This window comes from Bufo gargarizans, chromosome 10 (genome assembly GCF_014858855.1).
Source record: "Bufo gargarizans isolate SCDJY-AF-19 chromosome 10, ASM1485885v1, whole genome shotgun sequence".
NCBI lineage: Eukaryota > Metazoa > Chordata > Amphibia > Anura > Bufonidae > Bufo > Bufo gargarizans.
This window is the reverse complement of record NC_058089.1, coordinates 86,625,695-86,644,554: the sequence shown is the minus strand read 5'-3', so window position 1 is coordinate 86,644,554 and position 18,860 is coordinate 86,625,695. Positions and strand designations below refer to the sequence as shown.

General features: G+C 47.3%; 1 protein-coding gene across 6 annotated transcripts in view; it reads right to left on the bottom strand.

Annotated features, from left to right (window-relative positions):
* Window positions 1-18,860, bottom strand: part of LOC122920624 (dipeptidase 2-like) — a 128,811-nt gene that overhangs the window by 17,478 nt on the left and 92,473 nt on the right. For all 6 annotated transcript variants that reach the window (XM_044270276.1, XM_044270275.1, XM_044270278.1 and 3 more), the window contains 2 exons: window positions 2,992-3,061; window positions 1,400-1,576 (listed from right to left, as the gene is read on the bottom strand). In XM_044270276.1, coding sequence (XP_044126211.1) covers window positions 1,400-1,576; window positions 2,992-3,061 — 247 coding nt within the window. The remainder of the gene's footprint in view (window positions 1-1,399; window positions 1,577-2,991; window positions 3,062-18,860) is intronic.

Below are 18,860 nucleotides of genomic sequence, written 5' to 3'. Positions count from 1 at the left end.
TGTAATTTGCCAATGGAGATTAAACCAGCACTTTGATTTTATATTGGGCTGTGGAATCCATGTAACAAAGCTATTGTATAATGGTCTTTTAGGTCATTCAAGTTTTAATATTTTTTTTAAATAATCGTACTATTGTGTATTAATATACTGTACATAAACTTCTGCATTGAAGCTATACCTTATCCGTTTTCTCTTATAGTGTACCTAACCTTTCAACAAACTTTGCATTAATCAATAGTACACTGTGTGTGTACATGAGGCATATCATTATTTCTGGCCATTATATAGCTTTCTTAACAGTTTTCTCATCTCTTTGCTACAGCTTTAGTTTTTAGTTCTCCCAGACCTGTTGGCTGGAGATTAGAACCCATCCACTGCACTCAAAAAGTAGAGGAGATTCTGCTGCCTAACTGTCTCACACTCCTTAAGAAGCAACCCTAGGATCATAGAGGACAGTACAGCAAAGTACTGACCAGTATGCATGTGAATAAAGTATATGGGCTGAGATAGAAACTGTTTATTTAGCTGCAGCGGTCTCTTTGGTGTCTCCTGAAGTCATGTCTCACTCATCTCATGCTCACTCCTGCCCCTCCTCCTTGTATGGGATGATGTTTTTTGATCCTTCAGTGAGCAGACAGCTGTCCTGTTCTCACCAAGATGATCAGAAGGAGATTTATCATAGACTGGCATTTTAAACCAGTTTTTTACATCTCTCGTGCTGCTGGAGGTTGCGCCTAATTTATGACAAGGAACAGCCTTGTTATATATTAGGTGCATCTTCCTGAAATCCATGCGTCTAACCACAAATCTACAGCAGCTCAGCACTGCCATAGATTACTGGCTTAATTTATGTCAAACTGGCGTCAATGAATATAAATGTACCGGGTCCAGTGGTCCGCCCCCTCCCCACCCTCACCATGCCCCTTTTTCAGAATGAGTGTGGTAGAAACGGCACCTGCAACAAAATTTTGTTGCAGTGCCAGTTAAAAAATCATAAACACATGGTTTGTGACTATTTTATGCCAGAAAAGTTGCATGGGGGGAAATGATACATTTTAGAAAAGGAGGGGGGTGGGGAAGAAACAGCTGATAACTCTAGAACAAGGCATTTTCTCCGATAAGATATATTACAATGTTTCTTAAAGTCACTTGTACTATTGACTTATGCAAAATTGTGTGAAAAGTTATTGACTATTTAATGAAGTGCAATGTGGGACACAGATGTCCTAAGGTTCAACAAGACACTTTAGTTTATTTATACCTTGTAGATTGTAAGCTCTCGCGGGCAGCAGTGTCCTCTCTCCCTCTGTTCACATTCATTGTACTTTTTTATTATGTATGTATACCCATTCTTAGATGTTCAGGACCATGGAATTAATAATAATAATATATTACTTACGATCTTTAGCAGAATGTCATTGGGGACATTACGCTCTATCCCACATAAAGCATAGGCTGCTGAGTGACTGAATATAACCGGTGCTTGAGATATTGCTAGGACTTCCCGAGATGTGTCGAATGAGGTATGAGATAGATCAATGATCATACCTATTCTGTTCATTTCCTTTACCACTTCCTAAAAGATAAAAAGAGAACTTTTGTCCTAATTTTCTATTTAGAGACAGTCATCTATTTTGTAGTATGAAAAGGGTGTAGGAATTTACGTGACGAAACTCATGTCGCTAACATACTTAACCTTCCCTTTCCCCACAGTTTTAAGATCTCTATTTGCAGTAAATGAACGGGAATCTTATGTAAATTCCAATTCCTGAAAACTCATCAGATGCATGGCTCATAGCTGCTGTGTAGTGTTTCCCAGCACAATGACCCTTGAGGCTACCCACTATGCAGGAAACTGCAGCACAGCCATAGCATTCTATAATGGGAAAAATCTTTAAGGGTAGGTTCACACACGGCAGATTTGTTGCAGAAATGTCATGACATCTGGCTGGAGCTTCGAAAATGTGCTTGCCACCATAAAAAACCCCACTCGGGTACAGCGGTTTCTGCAACAAACCTGCCAAATGTGAATATTTACTTAATGTATCAGAGGTCTCGAAAAAAAACATAGGCATCTGTGGTATTTTGCAGAGAAAAATGAAATGCAACTTTGTTTAAATTTTTTTAAAATAAGGTGTCTATCACTGCGATGTCTCCATAAAACATAAACTTTATTATAGCGGGTTTAAAATACAAGTAATGCTGTCAAGTTTTGAGTTACACTAGCCCATTTCTCAAAGCAGGGCTAGCGTAGCCCAAAACGCGCCAGTGTTGATGGTATTTTTACCCCTGCTATACAAAGTTTAAGTTTTATGGAGACATCGCAGTGATGGACACCTCATTTGAAGTTTGTCTTGGAGCTCCAAGTCGGTCCATGCCACAACACTCCAAGTAAATTTTATTTAAAGGGGTTTTCCGATAATTTTTAACTGATGACTTATCCTCTGGATAAGCCATTAGTATCTAATCGGTTGGGTCCGACACCCGGGACCCTCGTCGATTAGCTATTTGAGCACCTTGGCCTTCTCTCTGCAAACCAAGCACAGCACCACACATTGTATAGCGGTTGTGGTTTACATCGCAGCTCAGCTCCATTCACGTCAATAGAGCTGAGCTGCGCCTCCTAGGCCATATGACAAATGAACGTGATGTCACATGGCCTAAGCAAATCTGCAAGAAGGCTGTGGCGATACTGCGTGCGATCGTTGGTGCCTTCTCAAACAGCTGATCGGCTGGAGTCCTGGGTGTCAGACCCCCACTGATCGGAAAACCCCTTTAAAACCCCTTAAATTGATTTAGAATCCGAAGTATGTCAATTTATGCTGCAGATATCCATCATGGACTTCCCCCTTTGCAATGCAGTGCAGAAGAATGGACAGCTAATGGTCACTGCTTCTCCTCAGAGATAAGGACAAGTGAGGACAGGTGTCAATCCTTTGTAAATGACCCCACTGTGCTTCCAGTTTTAGACTGCAGACCCCCTCTTTCTACCTTGCCAAACTCTGTCAAGCCTTTCGTTCCTTGGTAGACTTTATGTGGACCTCCAGCAGATGTTTGTGCCCTGCAGATAGAAACAAAGGACTTTGGGTAATTTTGTCAAGTGAAGTATCTCAATCACCTGTCTCACTTTCTGTTGTTCCTTTCTTCACAGAGTTATTTCAACCCACTCTACTCATGATCCTGTCATCTACTGTATTACATAGAAACATAGAATGTGTCGGCAGATAAGAACCATTTGGCCCATCTAGTCTGCCCAATATACTGAATACGATGGATAGCCCCTGGCCCTATCTTATATGAAGGATGGCCTTATGCCTATCCCATGCATGCTTAAACTCCTCCACTGTATTTGCAGCTACCACTTCTGCAGGAAGGCTATTCCATGCATCCACTACTCTCTCAGTAAAGTAATACTTCCTGATATTACTTTTAAACCTTTGCCCCTCTAATTTAAAACTATGTCCTCTTATAGCAGTTTTTCTTCTTTTAAATATTCTTTCCTCTTTTACCTTGTTGATTCCCTTTATGTATTTAAAAGTTTCTATCATATCCCCTCTGTCTCGTCTTTCTTCCAAGCTATACATGTTAAGGTCCTTTAATCTTGCCTGGTAAGTTTTATCCTGCAATCCATGTACCAGTTTAGTAGCTCTTCTCTGAACTCTCTCCAAAGTATCAATATCCTTCTGGAGATATGGTCTCCAGTACTGAGCACAATACTCCAGATGAGGTCTCACTAGTGCTCTGTAGAGTGGCATGAGCACCTCCCTCTTTTTACTGGTAATGCCTCTCCCTATACACCCCAGCATTCTGCTAGCATTTCCTGCTGCTCTATGACATTGTCTGCCTACCTTTAAGTCTTCTGAAATAATGATCCCTAAATCCCTTTCCTCAGATACTGAGGTTAGGACTGTATCACTGATTTTATATTCTGCTCTTGGGTTTTTACGCCCCAGGTGCATTATCTTGCACTTATCAACATTACATTTTATCCCTGGTTAATTGCTCTGAAATGATCTTTGTGGAGTTTTATTTTTCTACAGAAAAAGAAAAAGCTACTGACGAGACACACTGGGGGTCATTTATTATGACCCTCTACACCAGAAACTGCCGTAAAAAAGTTGACACCCTCCAGTTGACTTTTTGAATGCCTGCGCGCCTACAATTTAGGCGCATGTGGTGTTCCTACACCACCCATGCCACTGGGGAGCGGTGGGGGAGGTGTAAATGATGACTGAAATCTACTCCAGTCCTTAGCTAGATTTCAATCTAGGCACATGGAGTGCTGGAGGATTTGCCTAATTTATGACTAGGCCTATGCCGCATCATATATTAGGCACATCTTCTGGCAGCGCAGGGTTTATAAAACGCAGAGGTAAAACTCTGGTCTTGTGTGCAAAAACTCTCTGGTCTTGTGTGCAAGACATTCCACAAAACAGGTGGCAAAAAAAAACACTTGCACTTATTCTGGATGTTTTTTTTTTTACTTGTGAAATAGCTTTAATTCCACTTTTTGCAAAAATATTCTATGGATGCAGAAAAGTGGTTATGGCTATAGATGAGCGAAGTTCTTAAAAATTAAATTTGTCTGCTTCGCCGAATAGAAGAGTATTTGTTTGTAAGTAGTGGGTGCAATGAAGGGGAATGGCGATTGCGCCACTCCCCATCATTGAACCCCTCAGATGCTGATCGTGGAACTGAGATTAATATTAAGGTCTTTAAGGGATTAATCATTTAATTTAGAAAAATTTAATTGTACTTATCCATTTGAGCTCCAAGAGTCCGCCACGGCGATCTTGCTCGAAGATCCAGCACAAAAACTTGCGTGGGGCCAGTGTGGTAACGTCAAAGTCACCGCGCACGAGATTTTGTACGGAATTTTCAAATAGGATGGCCGCGGGAGCCTCTTCATGCTGCTATGTGGGGGAATGCTCCAACATTTCAGTGCTTGGTTATCAGCACTGTGATGAATCCCCTGAGGATTTTCCAGTTTGTATTTATGTGATTTCCTGAGTCTGACCATCTTGCATATTGTGCATACCCCCCAACTGTCCCAGATCTGGCAGGACAGTCCCGGATTTCATTGGCTGTCCCTTGGTCCCGGCGTGGGGGAGGTATGTCCCGTTTCAGGCAGCTGTCCCTGCTTCCTTAGGAATAGGGATGAGCGAACCCGAACTGTATAGTTCGGGTTCGTACCGAATTTTGGGGTGTCCGTGACACGGACCCGAACATTTTCGTAAAAGTCCGGGTTCGGTGTTCGTCGCTTTCTTGGCGCTTTTTGAAAGGCTGCAAAGCAGCCAATCAACAAGCGACATACTACTTGCCCCAAGAGGCCATCACAGCCATGCCTACTATTGGCATGGCTGTGATTGGCCAGTGCAGCATGTGACCCAGCCTCTATTTAAGCTGGAGTCACGTAGCGCTGCACGTCACTCTGCTCTGATCAGTATAGGGAGAGGTTGCAGCTGCGACGTTAGGGCGAGATTAGGCAGTGATTAACTCCTCCAAAAGACTTCATTCATTGATCGATCTACAGCTGTGGATCATTGAACTGCTGATATTCAATTGCTCACTGTTTTTAGGCTGCCCAGAGCGTTTTTCATTCACTTTTTTCTGGGGTGATCGGTGGCCATTTTGTGTCTTGTGGTCCGCCAGCACAAGCTGCCACCAAGTACATTTAACCCTCAATAGTGTGGTTATTTTTTGGCTTTATCCTACATCAGGGTCAAGCTGTCACCAAGTGCATTTAACCCTCAATAGTGTGGTTATTTTTTGGCCATATACTACATCAGGGGCAAGCTGAGCCTGTCACCAAGTGCATTTAACTCTCAATAGTGTGGTTGTTTTTTGGCTATATCCTACATCAGGGTCAAGCTGTCACACAAAGTGCATTTAACCATCAATAGTGTGGTTATTTTTTGGCCATATACTACATCAGGGGCAAGCTGTCACCAAGTGCATTTAACCCTCAATAGTGTGGTTGTTTTTTGGCTATATCCTACATCGGTCAAGCTGTCACACCAAGTGCATTTAACCATCAATAGTGTGGTTATTTTTTGGCCATATACTACATCAGGGGCAAGCTGAGCCTGTCACCAAGTGCATTTAACCCTCAATAGTGTGGTTGTTTTTTGGCTATATCCTACATCAGGGTCAAGCTGTCACACCAAGTGCATTTAACCATCAATAGTGTGGTTATTTTTTGGCCATATACTACATCAGGGGCAAGCTGTCACCAAGTGCATTTAACCCTCAATAGTGTGCTTGTTTTTTGGCTATATCCTACATCGGTCAAGCTGTCACACCAAGTTCATTTAACCATCAATAGTGTGGTTATTTTTTGGCCATATACTACATCAGGGGCAAGCTAAGCCTGTCACCAAGTGCATTTAACCCTCAATAGTGTGGTTGTTTTTTGCCTATATCCTACATCAGGGTGAAGCTGTCACACCAAGTGCATTTAACCATCAATAGTGTGGTTATTTTTTGGCCATATCCCAGTCTAATTCTGACTGTAAACGTATACCTGTCACCCAGCGCCTAAATAATAGGCCTCAAATTTATAGTCAGCTAAATCTGTGGTAATTGCTGTGGCTGGGCAAGTTATTTAGTGTCCGTCAAAGCACAGTTTTTGTTCTGGGTTGAAATACAATTCCCAATTTAGCAATTCTCTAAATTAGTGGTTTCTGCTGTATCAGGCCTACTTTAAATCCATCCCTAAAAGGGTATATTGGAATCAAGGTGCTGATAGGGTCATTCTCAATAACTTCACACACACGCTACTGTGCATATCCAAGTCTAATTCTGTCCGTAAACGTATACCTGTCACCCAGCGCCTAAATAATAGGCCTCAAATTTATAGTCAGCTAAATCTGTGGTTATTGCTGTGGCTGGGCAAGTTATTTAGTGTCCGTCAAAGCACAGTTTTTGTTCTGGGTTGAAATACAATTCCCAATTTAGCAATTCTCTAAATTAGTGGTTTCTGCTGTATCAGGCCTACTTTAAATGTATCCCTAAAAGGGAATATTAGATTCAAGGTGCTGATAGGGTCATTCTCAATAACTTGACACACACGCTACTGTGCATATCCCAGTCTAATTCTGTCCGTAAACGTATACCTGTCACCCAGCGCCTAAATAATAGGCCTCAAATTTATAGTCAGCTAAATCTGTGGTTATTGCTGTAGCTGGTCAAGTTATTTAGTGTCCTTCAAAGCACAGTTTTTGTTCTGGGTTGAAATACAATTCCCAATTTAGCAACTCTCTAAATTAGTGGTTTCTGCTGTATCAGGCCTACTTTAAATGTATCCCTAAAAGGGAATATTAGATTCAAGGTGCTGATAGGGTCATTCTCAATAACTTCACACACACGCTACTGTGCATATCCCAGTCTAATTCTGTCCGTAAACGTATACCTGTCACCCAGCGCCTAAATAATAGGCCTCAAATTTGTAGTCAGCTAAATCTGTGGTTATTGCTGTGGCTGGGCAAGTTATTTAGTGTCCGTCAAAGCACAGTTTTTGTTCTGGGTTGAAATACAATTCCCAATTTAGCAATTCTCTAAATTAGTGGTTTCTGCTGTATCAGGCCTACTTTAAATTTATCCTAAAAGGGTATATTAGAATCAAGGTGCTGATAGGGTCATTCTCAATAACTTGACACACACGCTACTGTGCATATTCCAGTCTAATTCTGTCTGTAAACGTATACCTGTCACCCAGCGCCTAAATACTAGGCCTCAAATTCATAGTCAGCTAAATCTGTGGTTACTGCTGTGCCTGTATTAGTGTAATACGGTACCTAAATAGATAGCCAGATGGTGTTAGGTGTCTGTAAAAAAAGGCCTGAATTTGAATTCAATACATTGGGCCAAATAATATTTTTGTTGTTGTGGTGAACGATAACAATGAGGAAAACATCTAGTAAAGGACGCGGACATGGTCGTGGTGGTGTTAGTGGACCCTCTGGTGCTGGGAGAGGACGTGGCCGTTCTGCCACATACACTCGTCCTAGTGTACCAACTACCTCAGGTCCCAGTAGCCGCCAGAATTTACAGCGATATTTGGTGGGGCCCAATGCCGTTCTAAGGATGGTAAGGCCTGAGCAGGTACAGGCATTAGTCAATTGGGTGGCCGACAGTGGATCCAGCACGTTTCACATTATCTCCCACCCAGCCTTCTGCAGAAAGCGCACAGATGGCGCCTGAAAACCAACCCCATCAGTCTGTCACATCACCCCCATGCATATCAGGGAAACTGTCTGAGCCTCAAGTTTTGCAGCAGTCTCTTATGCTGTTTGAAGACTCTGCTGGCAGGGTTTCCCAAGGGCATCCACCTAGCCCTTCCCCAGCGGTGGAAGACATAGAATGCACTGACGCACAACCACTTATGTTTCCTGATGATGAGGACATGGGAATACCACCTCAGCACGTCTCTGATGATGACGAAACACAGGTGCCAACTGCTGCGTCTTTCTGCAGTGTGCAGACTGAACAGGAGGTCAGGGATCAAGACTGGGTGGAAGACGATGCAGGGGACGATGAGGTCCTAGACCCCACATGGAATGAAGGTCGTGCCACTGACTTTCACAGTTCGGAGGAAGAGGCAGTGGTGAGACCGAGCCAACAGCGTAGCAAAAGAGGGAGCAGTGGGCAAAAGCAGAACACCCGCCGCCAAGAGACTCCGCCTGCTACTGACCGCCGCCATCTGAGACCGAGCACCCCAAAGGCAGCTTCAAGGAGTTCCCTGGCATGGCACTTCTTCAAACAATGTGCTGACGACAAGACCCGAGTGGTTTGCACGCTAGTGCCATCAGAGCCTGAAGCGAGGCATTAACGTTCTGAACCTTAGCACAACCTGCATGACCAGGCACCTGCATGCAAAGCATGAACTGCAGTGGAGTAAACACCTTAAAAACAAGGAAGTCACTCAGGCTCCCTCTGCTACCTCTTCTGCTGCTGCCGCCTCGGCCTCTTCTGCTGCTGCCGCCTCGGCCTCTTCTGCTGCTGCCGCCTTGGCCTCTTCCTCCGCCTCTGCACCTGCCGCCCAGCAAACAGGGGATGTACCACCAACACCACCACCTCCGTCACCAAGCATCTCAACCATGTCACACGGCAGCGTTCAGCTCTCCATCTCACAAACATTTGAGAGAAAGCGTAAATTCCCACCTAGCCACCCTTGATCCCTGGCCCTGAATGCCAGCATTTCTAAACTACTGGCCTATGAAATGCTGTCATTTAGGCTGGTGGACACAGACAGCTTCAAACAGCTCATGTCGCTTGCTGTCCCACAGTATGTTGTTCACAGCCGCCACTACTTCTCCAAGAGAGCCGTGCCTTCCCTGCACAACCAAGTATCCGATAAAATCAAGTGTGCACTGCGCAACGCCATCTGTAGCAAGGTCCACCTAACCACAGATACGTGGACCAGTAAGCACGGCCAGGGACGCTATATCTCCCTAACTGCACACTGGGTAAATGTAGTGGCAGCTGGGCCCCAGGCGGAGAGCTGTTTGGCAGCACGTCCTTCCGCCGCCAAGGATCGCAGGGCAACATTCTTTGCCTCCTGTTGCCTCCTCCTCCTACTTGGCTTCCTCCTCCTCTTCTTCCACCTGCTCATCCAGTCAGCCACACACCTTCACCACCAACTTCAGCAGAGCCCGGGGTAAACGTCAGCAGGCCATTCTGAAACTCATATGTTTGGGGGACAGGCCCCACACCGCACAGGAGTTGTGGCGGGGTATAGAACAACAGACCGACGAGTGGTTGCTGCCGGTGAGCCTCAAGCCCGGCCTGGTGGTGTGCGATAATGGGCGAAATCTCGTTGCAGCTCTGGGACTAGCCGGTTTGACGCACATCCCTTGCTTGGCGCATGTGCTGAATTTGGTGGTGCAGAAGTTCATTCACAACTACCCCGACATGTCAGAGCTGCTGCATAAAGTGCGGGCCGTCTGTTCGCGCTTCCGGCGTTCACATCCTGCCGCTGCTCGCCTGTCTGCGCTACAGCGTAACTTCGGCTATCCCGCTCACCGCCTCATATGAGACGTGCCCACCAGGTGGAACTCCACCTTGCACATGCTGGACAGACTGTGCGAGCAGCAGCAGGCCATAGTGGAGTTTCAGCTGCAGCACGTACGGGCAGTCGCACTGCGGAACAGCACCACTTCACCACCAATGACTGGGCCTCCATGCGAGACCGGTGTGCCCTGTTGCGCTGTTTCGAGTACTCCACCAACATGGCCAGTGGCGATGACGCCGTTATCAGCGTTACAATACCACTTCTATGTCTCCTTGAGAAAACACTTAGGGCGATGATGGAAGAGGAGGTGGCCCAGGAGGAGGAGGAGGAGGAAGAGGGGTCATTTTTAGCACTTTCAGGCCAGTCTCTTCGAAGTGACTCAGAGGGAGGTTTTTTGCAACAGCAGAGGCCAGGTACAAATGTGGCCAGCCAGGGCCCACTACTGGAGGACGAGGAGGACGAGGATGAGGAGGAGGTGGAGGAGGATGAGGATGAAGCATGGTCACAGCGGGGTGGCACCCAACGCAGCTCGGGCCCATCACTGGTGCGTGGCTGGGGGGAAACGCAGGACGATGACGATACGCCTCCTACAGAGGACAGCTTGTCCTTACCTCTGGGCAGCCTGGCACACATGAGCGACTACATGCTGCAGTGCCTGCGCAACGACAGCAGAGTTGACCACATTTTAACGTGTGTGGACTACTGGGTTGCCACCCTGCTGGATCCACGGTACAAAGACAATGTGCCCACCTTACTTCCTGCACTGGAGCGTGATAGGAAGATGCGCGAGTACAAGCGCACGTTGGTAGACGCGCTACTGAGAGCATTCCCAAATGTCACAGGGGAACAAGTGGAATCCCAAGGCCAAGGCAGAGGAGGAGCAAGAGGTCGCCAAGGCAGCTGTGTCACGGCCAGCTCCTCTGAGGGCAGGGTTAGCATGGCAGAGATGTGGAAAAGTTTTGTCAACACGCCACAGCTAACTGCACCACCACCTGATACGCAACGTGTTAGCAGGAGGCAACATTTCACTAACATGGTGGAACAGTACGTGTGCACACCCCTCCACGTACTGACTGATGGTTCGGCCCCATTCAACTTCTGGGTCTCTAAATTGTCCACGTGGCCAGAGCTAGCCTTTTATGCCTTGGAGGTGCTGGCCTGCCCGGCGGCCAGCGTTTTGTCTGAACGTGTATTCAGCACGGCAGGGGGCGTCATTACAGACAAACGCAGCCGCCTGTCTACAGCCAATGTGGACAAGCTGACGTTCATAAAAATGAACCAGGCATGGATCCCACAGGACCTGTCCATCCCTTGTGCAGATTAGACATTAACTACCTCCCCTTAACCATATATTATTGTACTCCAGGGCACTTCCTCATTCAATCCTATTTTTATTTTCATTTTACCATTATATTGCGGGGCAACCCAAAGTTGAATGAACCTCTCCTCTGTCTGGGTGCCGGGGCCTAAATTTATGACAATGGACTGTTCCAGTGTTGGGTGACGTGAAGCCCGATTCTCTGCTATGATATGAAGACTGATTCTCTGCTGACATGAAGCCAGATTCTCTGTTACGGGACCTCTCTCCTCTGCCTGGGTGCCGGGGCCTAAATTTATGACAATGGACTGTTACAGTGGTGGGTGATGTGAAGCATGATTCTCTGCTATGACATGCAGACTGATTCTCTGCTGACATGAAGCCAGATTCTCTGTTACGGGACCTCTCTCCTCTGCCTGGGTGCCGGGGCCTAAATTTATGACAATGGACTGTTACAGTGGTGGGTGACGTGAAGCCTGATTCTATGCTATGACATGAAGACTGATTCTCTGGTGACATGAAGCCAGATTCTCTGTTACGGGACCTCTCTCCTCTGCCTGGGTGCCGGGGCCTAAATATATGACAATGGACTGTTACAGTGGTGGGTGACGTGAAGCCAGATTCTCTGCTATGGGACCTCTCTCCAATTGATATTGGTTAATTTTTATTTTTTTTATTTTAATTAATTTCCCTATCCACATTTGTTTGCAGGGGATTTACCTACATGTTGCTGCCTTTTGCAGCCCTCTAGCCATTTTCTGGGCTGTTTTACAGCTTTTTTAGTGCCGAAAAATTCGGGTCCCCATTGACTTCAATGGGGTTCGGGACGAAGTTCGGATCGGGTTCGGATCCCGAACCCGAACATTTCCGGGAAGTTCGGCCGAACTTCTCAAACCCGAACATCCAGGTGTTCGCTCAACTCTACTTAGGAAGCAAGCTCAGCTGCCTGTAATGATGAAGCTGTCTGTCCGCTCCCTGCTCAATCATTCCTCCCCCCTGTCGGCACTCCACACTGCTGGTCTGGGAAGGGGGTGGTGCCGACCAGCAGCTCAGTGCATCCTGCTGCTGCTGCCGGAGAACGAGGTGAGTATGTTGAGTTTATTATTTTTATTGCCTGTAAAGCGGGTCACAGTCCTGGGCATATTACTGTGAGGGGGGCACAATTGGGCATATTACTGTGAGGGGGCACAGCTGGGCAAATTACAGTGAGAGGGCACAGCTAGGCAAATTACTGTGAGGGTGCACATCTGGACATATTACTGTGAGGGAGCACAGCTGGGCATATTATTGTGAGGGGGCACAGCTGGGCATATTATTGTGAGGGGGCACAGTTGGGCATATTATTGTGAGGGGGCACAGTTGGGCATATTACTGTAAGGGGGTGCAACTGGGCAAATTACTGTGAGGGGGCACAACTGGGCAAATTACTTGAGTGGGGCACAGCTGGGAATAGTACTGTGAGGGGGCACATATCTGGGCATCGCTACTGTGAGGGTACACATATCTGGACATCGCTACTGTGAGGGGGCACATATGTGGGCATAACTACTGTGAGGGGGCACAGCTGGGTATATTACTGTGAGGGGGCACAACTGGGCAAATTACTGTGAGGGGGCACAACTGGGCAAATTACTGTGAGGGTGCACAACTGGGCAAATTACTTGAAGGGGGATCAGCTGGGAATCTTACTGTGAGAGGGCACATATCTGGGCATCGCTACTGTGAGGGGGCACATATCTGGGCATCACTACTGTGAGAGGACACATATCTGGGCATTGCTACTGTGAGGGGGCACATATCTGGCATTACTACTGTGAGGGGGCACATATCTGGGTATCGCTACTGTGAGGGTCACATATGTGGGCATAAGTACTGTGATACTGTGAGGGGGCACATATCTGGGCATTGCTACTGTGAGGGGGCACATATCTGGCATTACTACTGTGAGGGGGCACATATCTGGGTATCGCTACTGTGAGGGTCACATATGTGGGCATAAGTACTGTGATACTGTGAGGGGGCACATATCTGGGCATAACTACTGTTATCCGGGCATATCTACTGTTGAGGAAGGGTGGAGCGTGTTGTATGGGTGTGTGTATGTGTATGTATTGGCGGTGCAGAGGGCGATGTGCGCAGATGTGCCCAGCACCTGTGCCCATCCGCCTCCGATATTGCCCAGGGGCTCATCCATGCCCCTGTGGGAATTCATACAGTGTGGCCCGCGAATACATAAACATATATACATGTGTGTATATATGTGATGTGCCCCTTTAATCTATATATATATATATGTGGCCCCTTGATATTGCCCCCTTGATATATGTGCCCCTTGACATGCCCCCTTGATATATATATATGTGCCCCTTGATTGCCCCCTTTGATATATATGTGCCCCCTTTATGCCCCCATATGCACTGTCCGTTCATATATGCTTATAGATGTGCCCCAAGCATCTATGGGCATATATGCCGGAATCGTGCTGCCTGCTGGAGGGGTGGAGGAGACCGACAGTTGGACAATCATGTCCAGCGTCGGCCTCTACAAAGGACAGAGGATCAATGAGATCCTCTGCCCTTTGTCACCATCTCCGATCGCGCCGGAGATGGTACACCTAACAGAGACATGGGAACAAAGAGTTCCCATGCCCCTGTGAGTGGCTGACCTCCGGCGCTGTAATTACAGCGCCGGAGGTAGGCGTCCGCTTCACAGGCGGGAGGATCAAAGGATCCCCCCCCCCTGGAAGCGCGCTCCGAGATCCTCGGGCCGGCGCGGTGACGTCACATCACCGCACCGGCCCACGTGTTCAGGCCGGCCGTGCGCATGCGCACGGCGGCAAAAGGAGGACTGCGAGCGGGCGCCGCCAAGTTTAAATAGGCGGGCGGCGCTCCGCTCAGCAGTCAAAGAGAGCCGGCCGCCCACCTGACCTGGAGGATCATCCCCTGGACTGACGAGCCCCCCTGGACAACGAGCAAGACCCCTAAGTATCTCCTATTAAGCCCCCCCACTATCCCACCAACGATTAACCCCTCAATAACCCCCCACTATCCTATTCCCACCAACGATTCAATAACCCCCCACTATCCTATTTAACCCCTGCCATACCCACATTCCCCTGGCATGAACCCCTGCCATACCCACATCCCCTGGTCATTCCTTTGGTTCCCCTGATTAACCCCTGCCATACCCACATCCCCTGGTAACCCCTGCCATACCCTCATTCCCTTGGTTCCCCTGATAAACCCCTGCCATACCCCCATTCCCTTGGTTATCACCCCTGCATCGGTTTGTGGTCTGCTTTACCCCAGCACGACCCCCGTTAACCCTCGTCGTGCCCCCTAGGGATATAATATTAGTCAGGTGGGTGGGTTGTTAATGTTACTTGTATGTATGTATGTATTGTATAGTTAGTTTGTGGGTGGAATTTGGGAACGTGTAGAGTAGTTAAGTACTGTATATTTAGTGTTGTGTTGACAGTATTGTGTGCGTAGTGTATTGTAATAAATACTGTGTTACTTGTACCCTTTGTGTAGTGTGTACTTGTTAGCGGTAGTAAGTAAGGCGCATGCAGCTAGTATAGTGATTAGTGTAAGGCATAGCGAAGATATTGTGTAATTATTGTTATATAAAGGCATAAATAGGCGGAGTCATCACTAGACGGCTCCTCCTATTTAGGAATATTAATTATCGATATTCGCATAATATTGGTGATTAATATTCCCCCTTTACATTGGCGAGCCAGGCCCACTGCGTGGATTTTGCGTTTGTTTTTTGGTCTTAAGGCTGAGGGTTGCTGGTACTGTGAATTATCGGGCAGGAGAGACGCGGTCAGCGGAGTGTCTGAGCGTCTAGGACCCGATAATTGGACAGGAGAAGCGATACTTCCCTTACAGTACCAGAAATAAAACAAAATCTTTTGCAGAGAATCTATAATCTATCTGTGTACTAATATTTTTGTATTTGCTTTACACGTCACCGTCGCTGGGGTGTGAAGAAGGATACGTCACGGAAAGAGATCCATCTTCGTTGGAGGTACATAGAAGTCCGGCTGGTCGGGAAGAAGCGTTCCGGAAGAAAAGGACTTCTTTCAAGCAGCTGCAAGGGACGGGAAAGTACAGCACCAACAAGAAGATGGAGGCTCAGAAAAATGTGAGTATGAACTTCTCCACACTCCAACACTTAGCCAAAAATAGCACTTTTAATCCCATTGTTCCTACTACATACAAATCCGCTGAGCTGCTGTGGTCCGCTTTACTGGACCAGGCTTATGCTCATGACCGGGTTTGTATTAGTAGGAGTGTCTTCAATAAGAACACCAAACGCCTCCAAATGCTAGCCAAATTGGTTCTTTCCTATGAGGATACCATTTGGAAGGTGGAACACATAGAGACACTTACCAGCACAAGAAAGGCAGGGGAGGTTGCGGACAAGGCAAACTTCCACTGCAATTGTTGTGTTGATAACTGTAAAAGAATTCACACACTAGAGGTTCAATTACAAGAGGAAGCCCAGTGTACAGTCGAGAGGGGAAGAGAAATCTGTGTGTTAGAGTCGAGACTCTCGGATAATGACAGTCTCTACTCTGATATGGACAGAGAGCTACTCCGGCTGTACACTGAGATTAATCAGTATAGGAACAATACGGTATCTACGGATGCCCTGATTGTTCAGATGAGGGAGGACCTGGCTGCAAAGACGCAAACCATTGCAGACTTGCAGCGGGCAATCTCCAATTTGTCCAGGCCTAGTACCAACGGTATGGTGCCCACGAAACAAGTTTGTGTTTCGGGAACGGCACAGGAGGAGACAGCGGCGACAGCGCCAAGGTCTTCGACGGATAATACATCCGCAGTGGTAGACACTAGGGGACATGTGGAGCGGTCACTACGATTCACCCCGACACCCGGGGAGAATAGGAGTAGCAACCGTTACCAGGAACAGGACAACGGTTGGGGAGAGGAGAGTGGAGGATATTCCGCTTCCAATCCGCCAACACGTCCGGAAAAACAGGAAGAGATGTATCCTAACCATTCAAGTATGGAAAGGATAAACTTCCTGTTACGGATCTGCAAGGAGATCCCGAAATATGATCCCCATGTAGATCCGTTCGCTTCATGCGATATTTTCGAAGGTCACTGTAACAAATATTCAGTGGCTCCGGAATATCGCATGGAGCTGTTCAGATTATGGTTACCAACACACCTTAATCAAAGGTATGAGGTAACGGGGAGGATGCAACCCACGAATGGCCAGTTTCATGATAAGGAAGAACGTCTCTCCATACTCACGAGACTGGCCACGGGTCACTGGGATGTCACTCCAGAGGTCCTGTCAAAATTCAAGCCTACTATACATGATGAACCCTTGTCATTGTGTAGTCGGTTTGAAGCAATGTACAGGAGGGTTACCAAAGATCAGGGTATTGGGATTCCACAAGGCATGGTGCGCATGTTTGTGGAAAAATTCCCATATCTTGATACTGCAATCCGGCTGAGTGCAGCTAGGGAGCCATCCCTCACGGACGCAGCCATGATTATTGAGCAGTGTAGACAAGACATACTGCTCAGTAAGAGGTCTGTGAAAGTGAGGGAGCGTGTGCCTGTATACGGTAGGTCACAAGACGACCGGGTACAACACACGAGGTATACATCCACCGTTCGCCCCACGGCCCCACCGTTGGAAAGGGCAGGAAACTTTCGTTGTTTCCTGTGCTTACAAGAGGGGCATATAAAAAGAAATTGTCCACAGTGGTTACACATTAACCGGACAAATTCGGATAAAAATGGCAATAATAACGGTTTCAGGATGAAACCCAATTTTGCCAGGCCTGTGGGGGGACAGGGTGATATGAATCTGGGACATTCATCAGGGCAAGCACCAAAATGCTTGGCGGTCATGAATGTCCCAGGGGGCGTGGAATCAAGAGATTCCACACCTAAGGATCAGGAACAGAGCGCAAGAGTGGCAGTATGTACCACACAAGTACCTACTGGGAGTCTGGTGGATATCGAATGAGGATTAGGGGTCCCTAAAGAGTTGGCACCAGTATGTCCAATCATACTGGATCCTTCAGGGAGACCCCATATAAAAGCCACGATAAAAGATAAAGAAACGGAAATCATGCTTGATACTGGGGCGGAAATCTCCATTACCAATATCAAGCATGATCTACTCCCCAACAGCCCTCAGTGTGTGGTGATCGGATTTGATCACCAACAAGGGGGGGTGAAGGCCCACAGAATTGATGAGGTAATCATTCAGATTACCAGGTGCACTACCCTCAGGATACCCATGTGGTATTACCCCGGTTCTGATAACATTATCGGAACCGATGTAATGACACAAAATGGGTGGATCCTGGATCTGGCAAATTGCATTGTGTGGAGAGGTCCCAGACGAGCCAAGGTGTTTGTCATTCAACGCCAGTATCTGGGACCACCTTTGCCAGCAGTAGATAACTCTACTGATGTGCTGGAACACAAGTGGCCTGAGGTCTCACACAATCCAGACCTTGAGCCTATTGTGTACAAGCACCCTGATCTGTGGGCCCAAAGTAAGAATGACTGTGGCAGACTGATTGGCGTTTTGGTAGACATAGAGGGTCCTGACCCTCCACCTCAACGCCAATATCGATTTCCACCAGAGGCCACCCATTCAATTATGGACACAATCCTTGAATTGAAGACTAGGGGTGTGGTCATTGAGGGCAACTCAAAGTGCAACAATGCCCTCTGGCCAGTTAAGAAAAAGGACACGAATGCATGGAGGCTGACCATAGACCTCCGTGTCCTTAACAAATACACCCCAATGTCAGCCCCGGTGGTGGCCCAAACTCCCGACATCATGGCCAGAATAAGTGGCGAAAGCCGCGTATTCTCGACCATCGATGTTGCCAACGGGTTCTTCTCCATCGAACTCACGGAGTCGTGTCGGTACAAATTTGCCTTCACGGTGGGGGACAAACAGTACATGTTTGCGGTACTGCCCCAGGGGTTCCATAGCAGCCCCACGTATTTCCATCAGGCATTGGCGGCTGTGCTGAGTGTATTCTCACGACCGGAATGCCTTTTACAATACGTGGACGACTTGCTTTTGCATACAGAAACCATGGAGGAACACTTGGTTCTGTTGAAAGAGCTGCTAGGACTCCTGGCAAAGTCAGGACTCAAACTGAGTCCCCATAAGGCAAATCTGGCTAAAGCAGAGGTAACTTTCCTTGGGGTCCAAATTTCCTGTGGAACCAAAGGTATCATGACGACCCGTGTGGAAGCCATGGTAAAGTTACCCAGGCCTGGCACCCTTCAGGATTTGAGAAAATTCCTGGGGGTCGCCAACTTCATGAGGGAGTTCATAGAGGATTTCGCGGCCAAAGCGAAAGCCTCTCTACGAACTCCTTCGGGGAGAGGAACCCTCAATCAAAGGATGGTCCGATGCGCAGGAAGAGGCCTTTTCAACCCTGAAAAGGGACCTCTCCTCGGCGCCTGTGTTGGCCACTCCACATTCAGATGGGGAACTGGCCATACAGGCGCA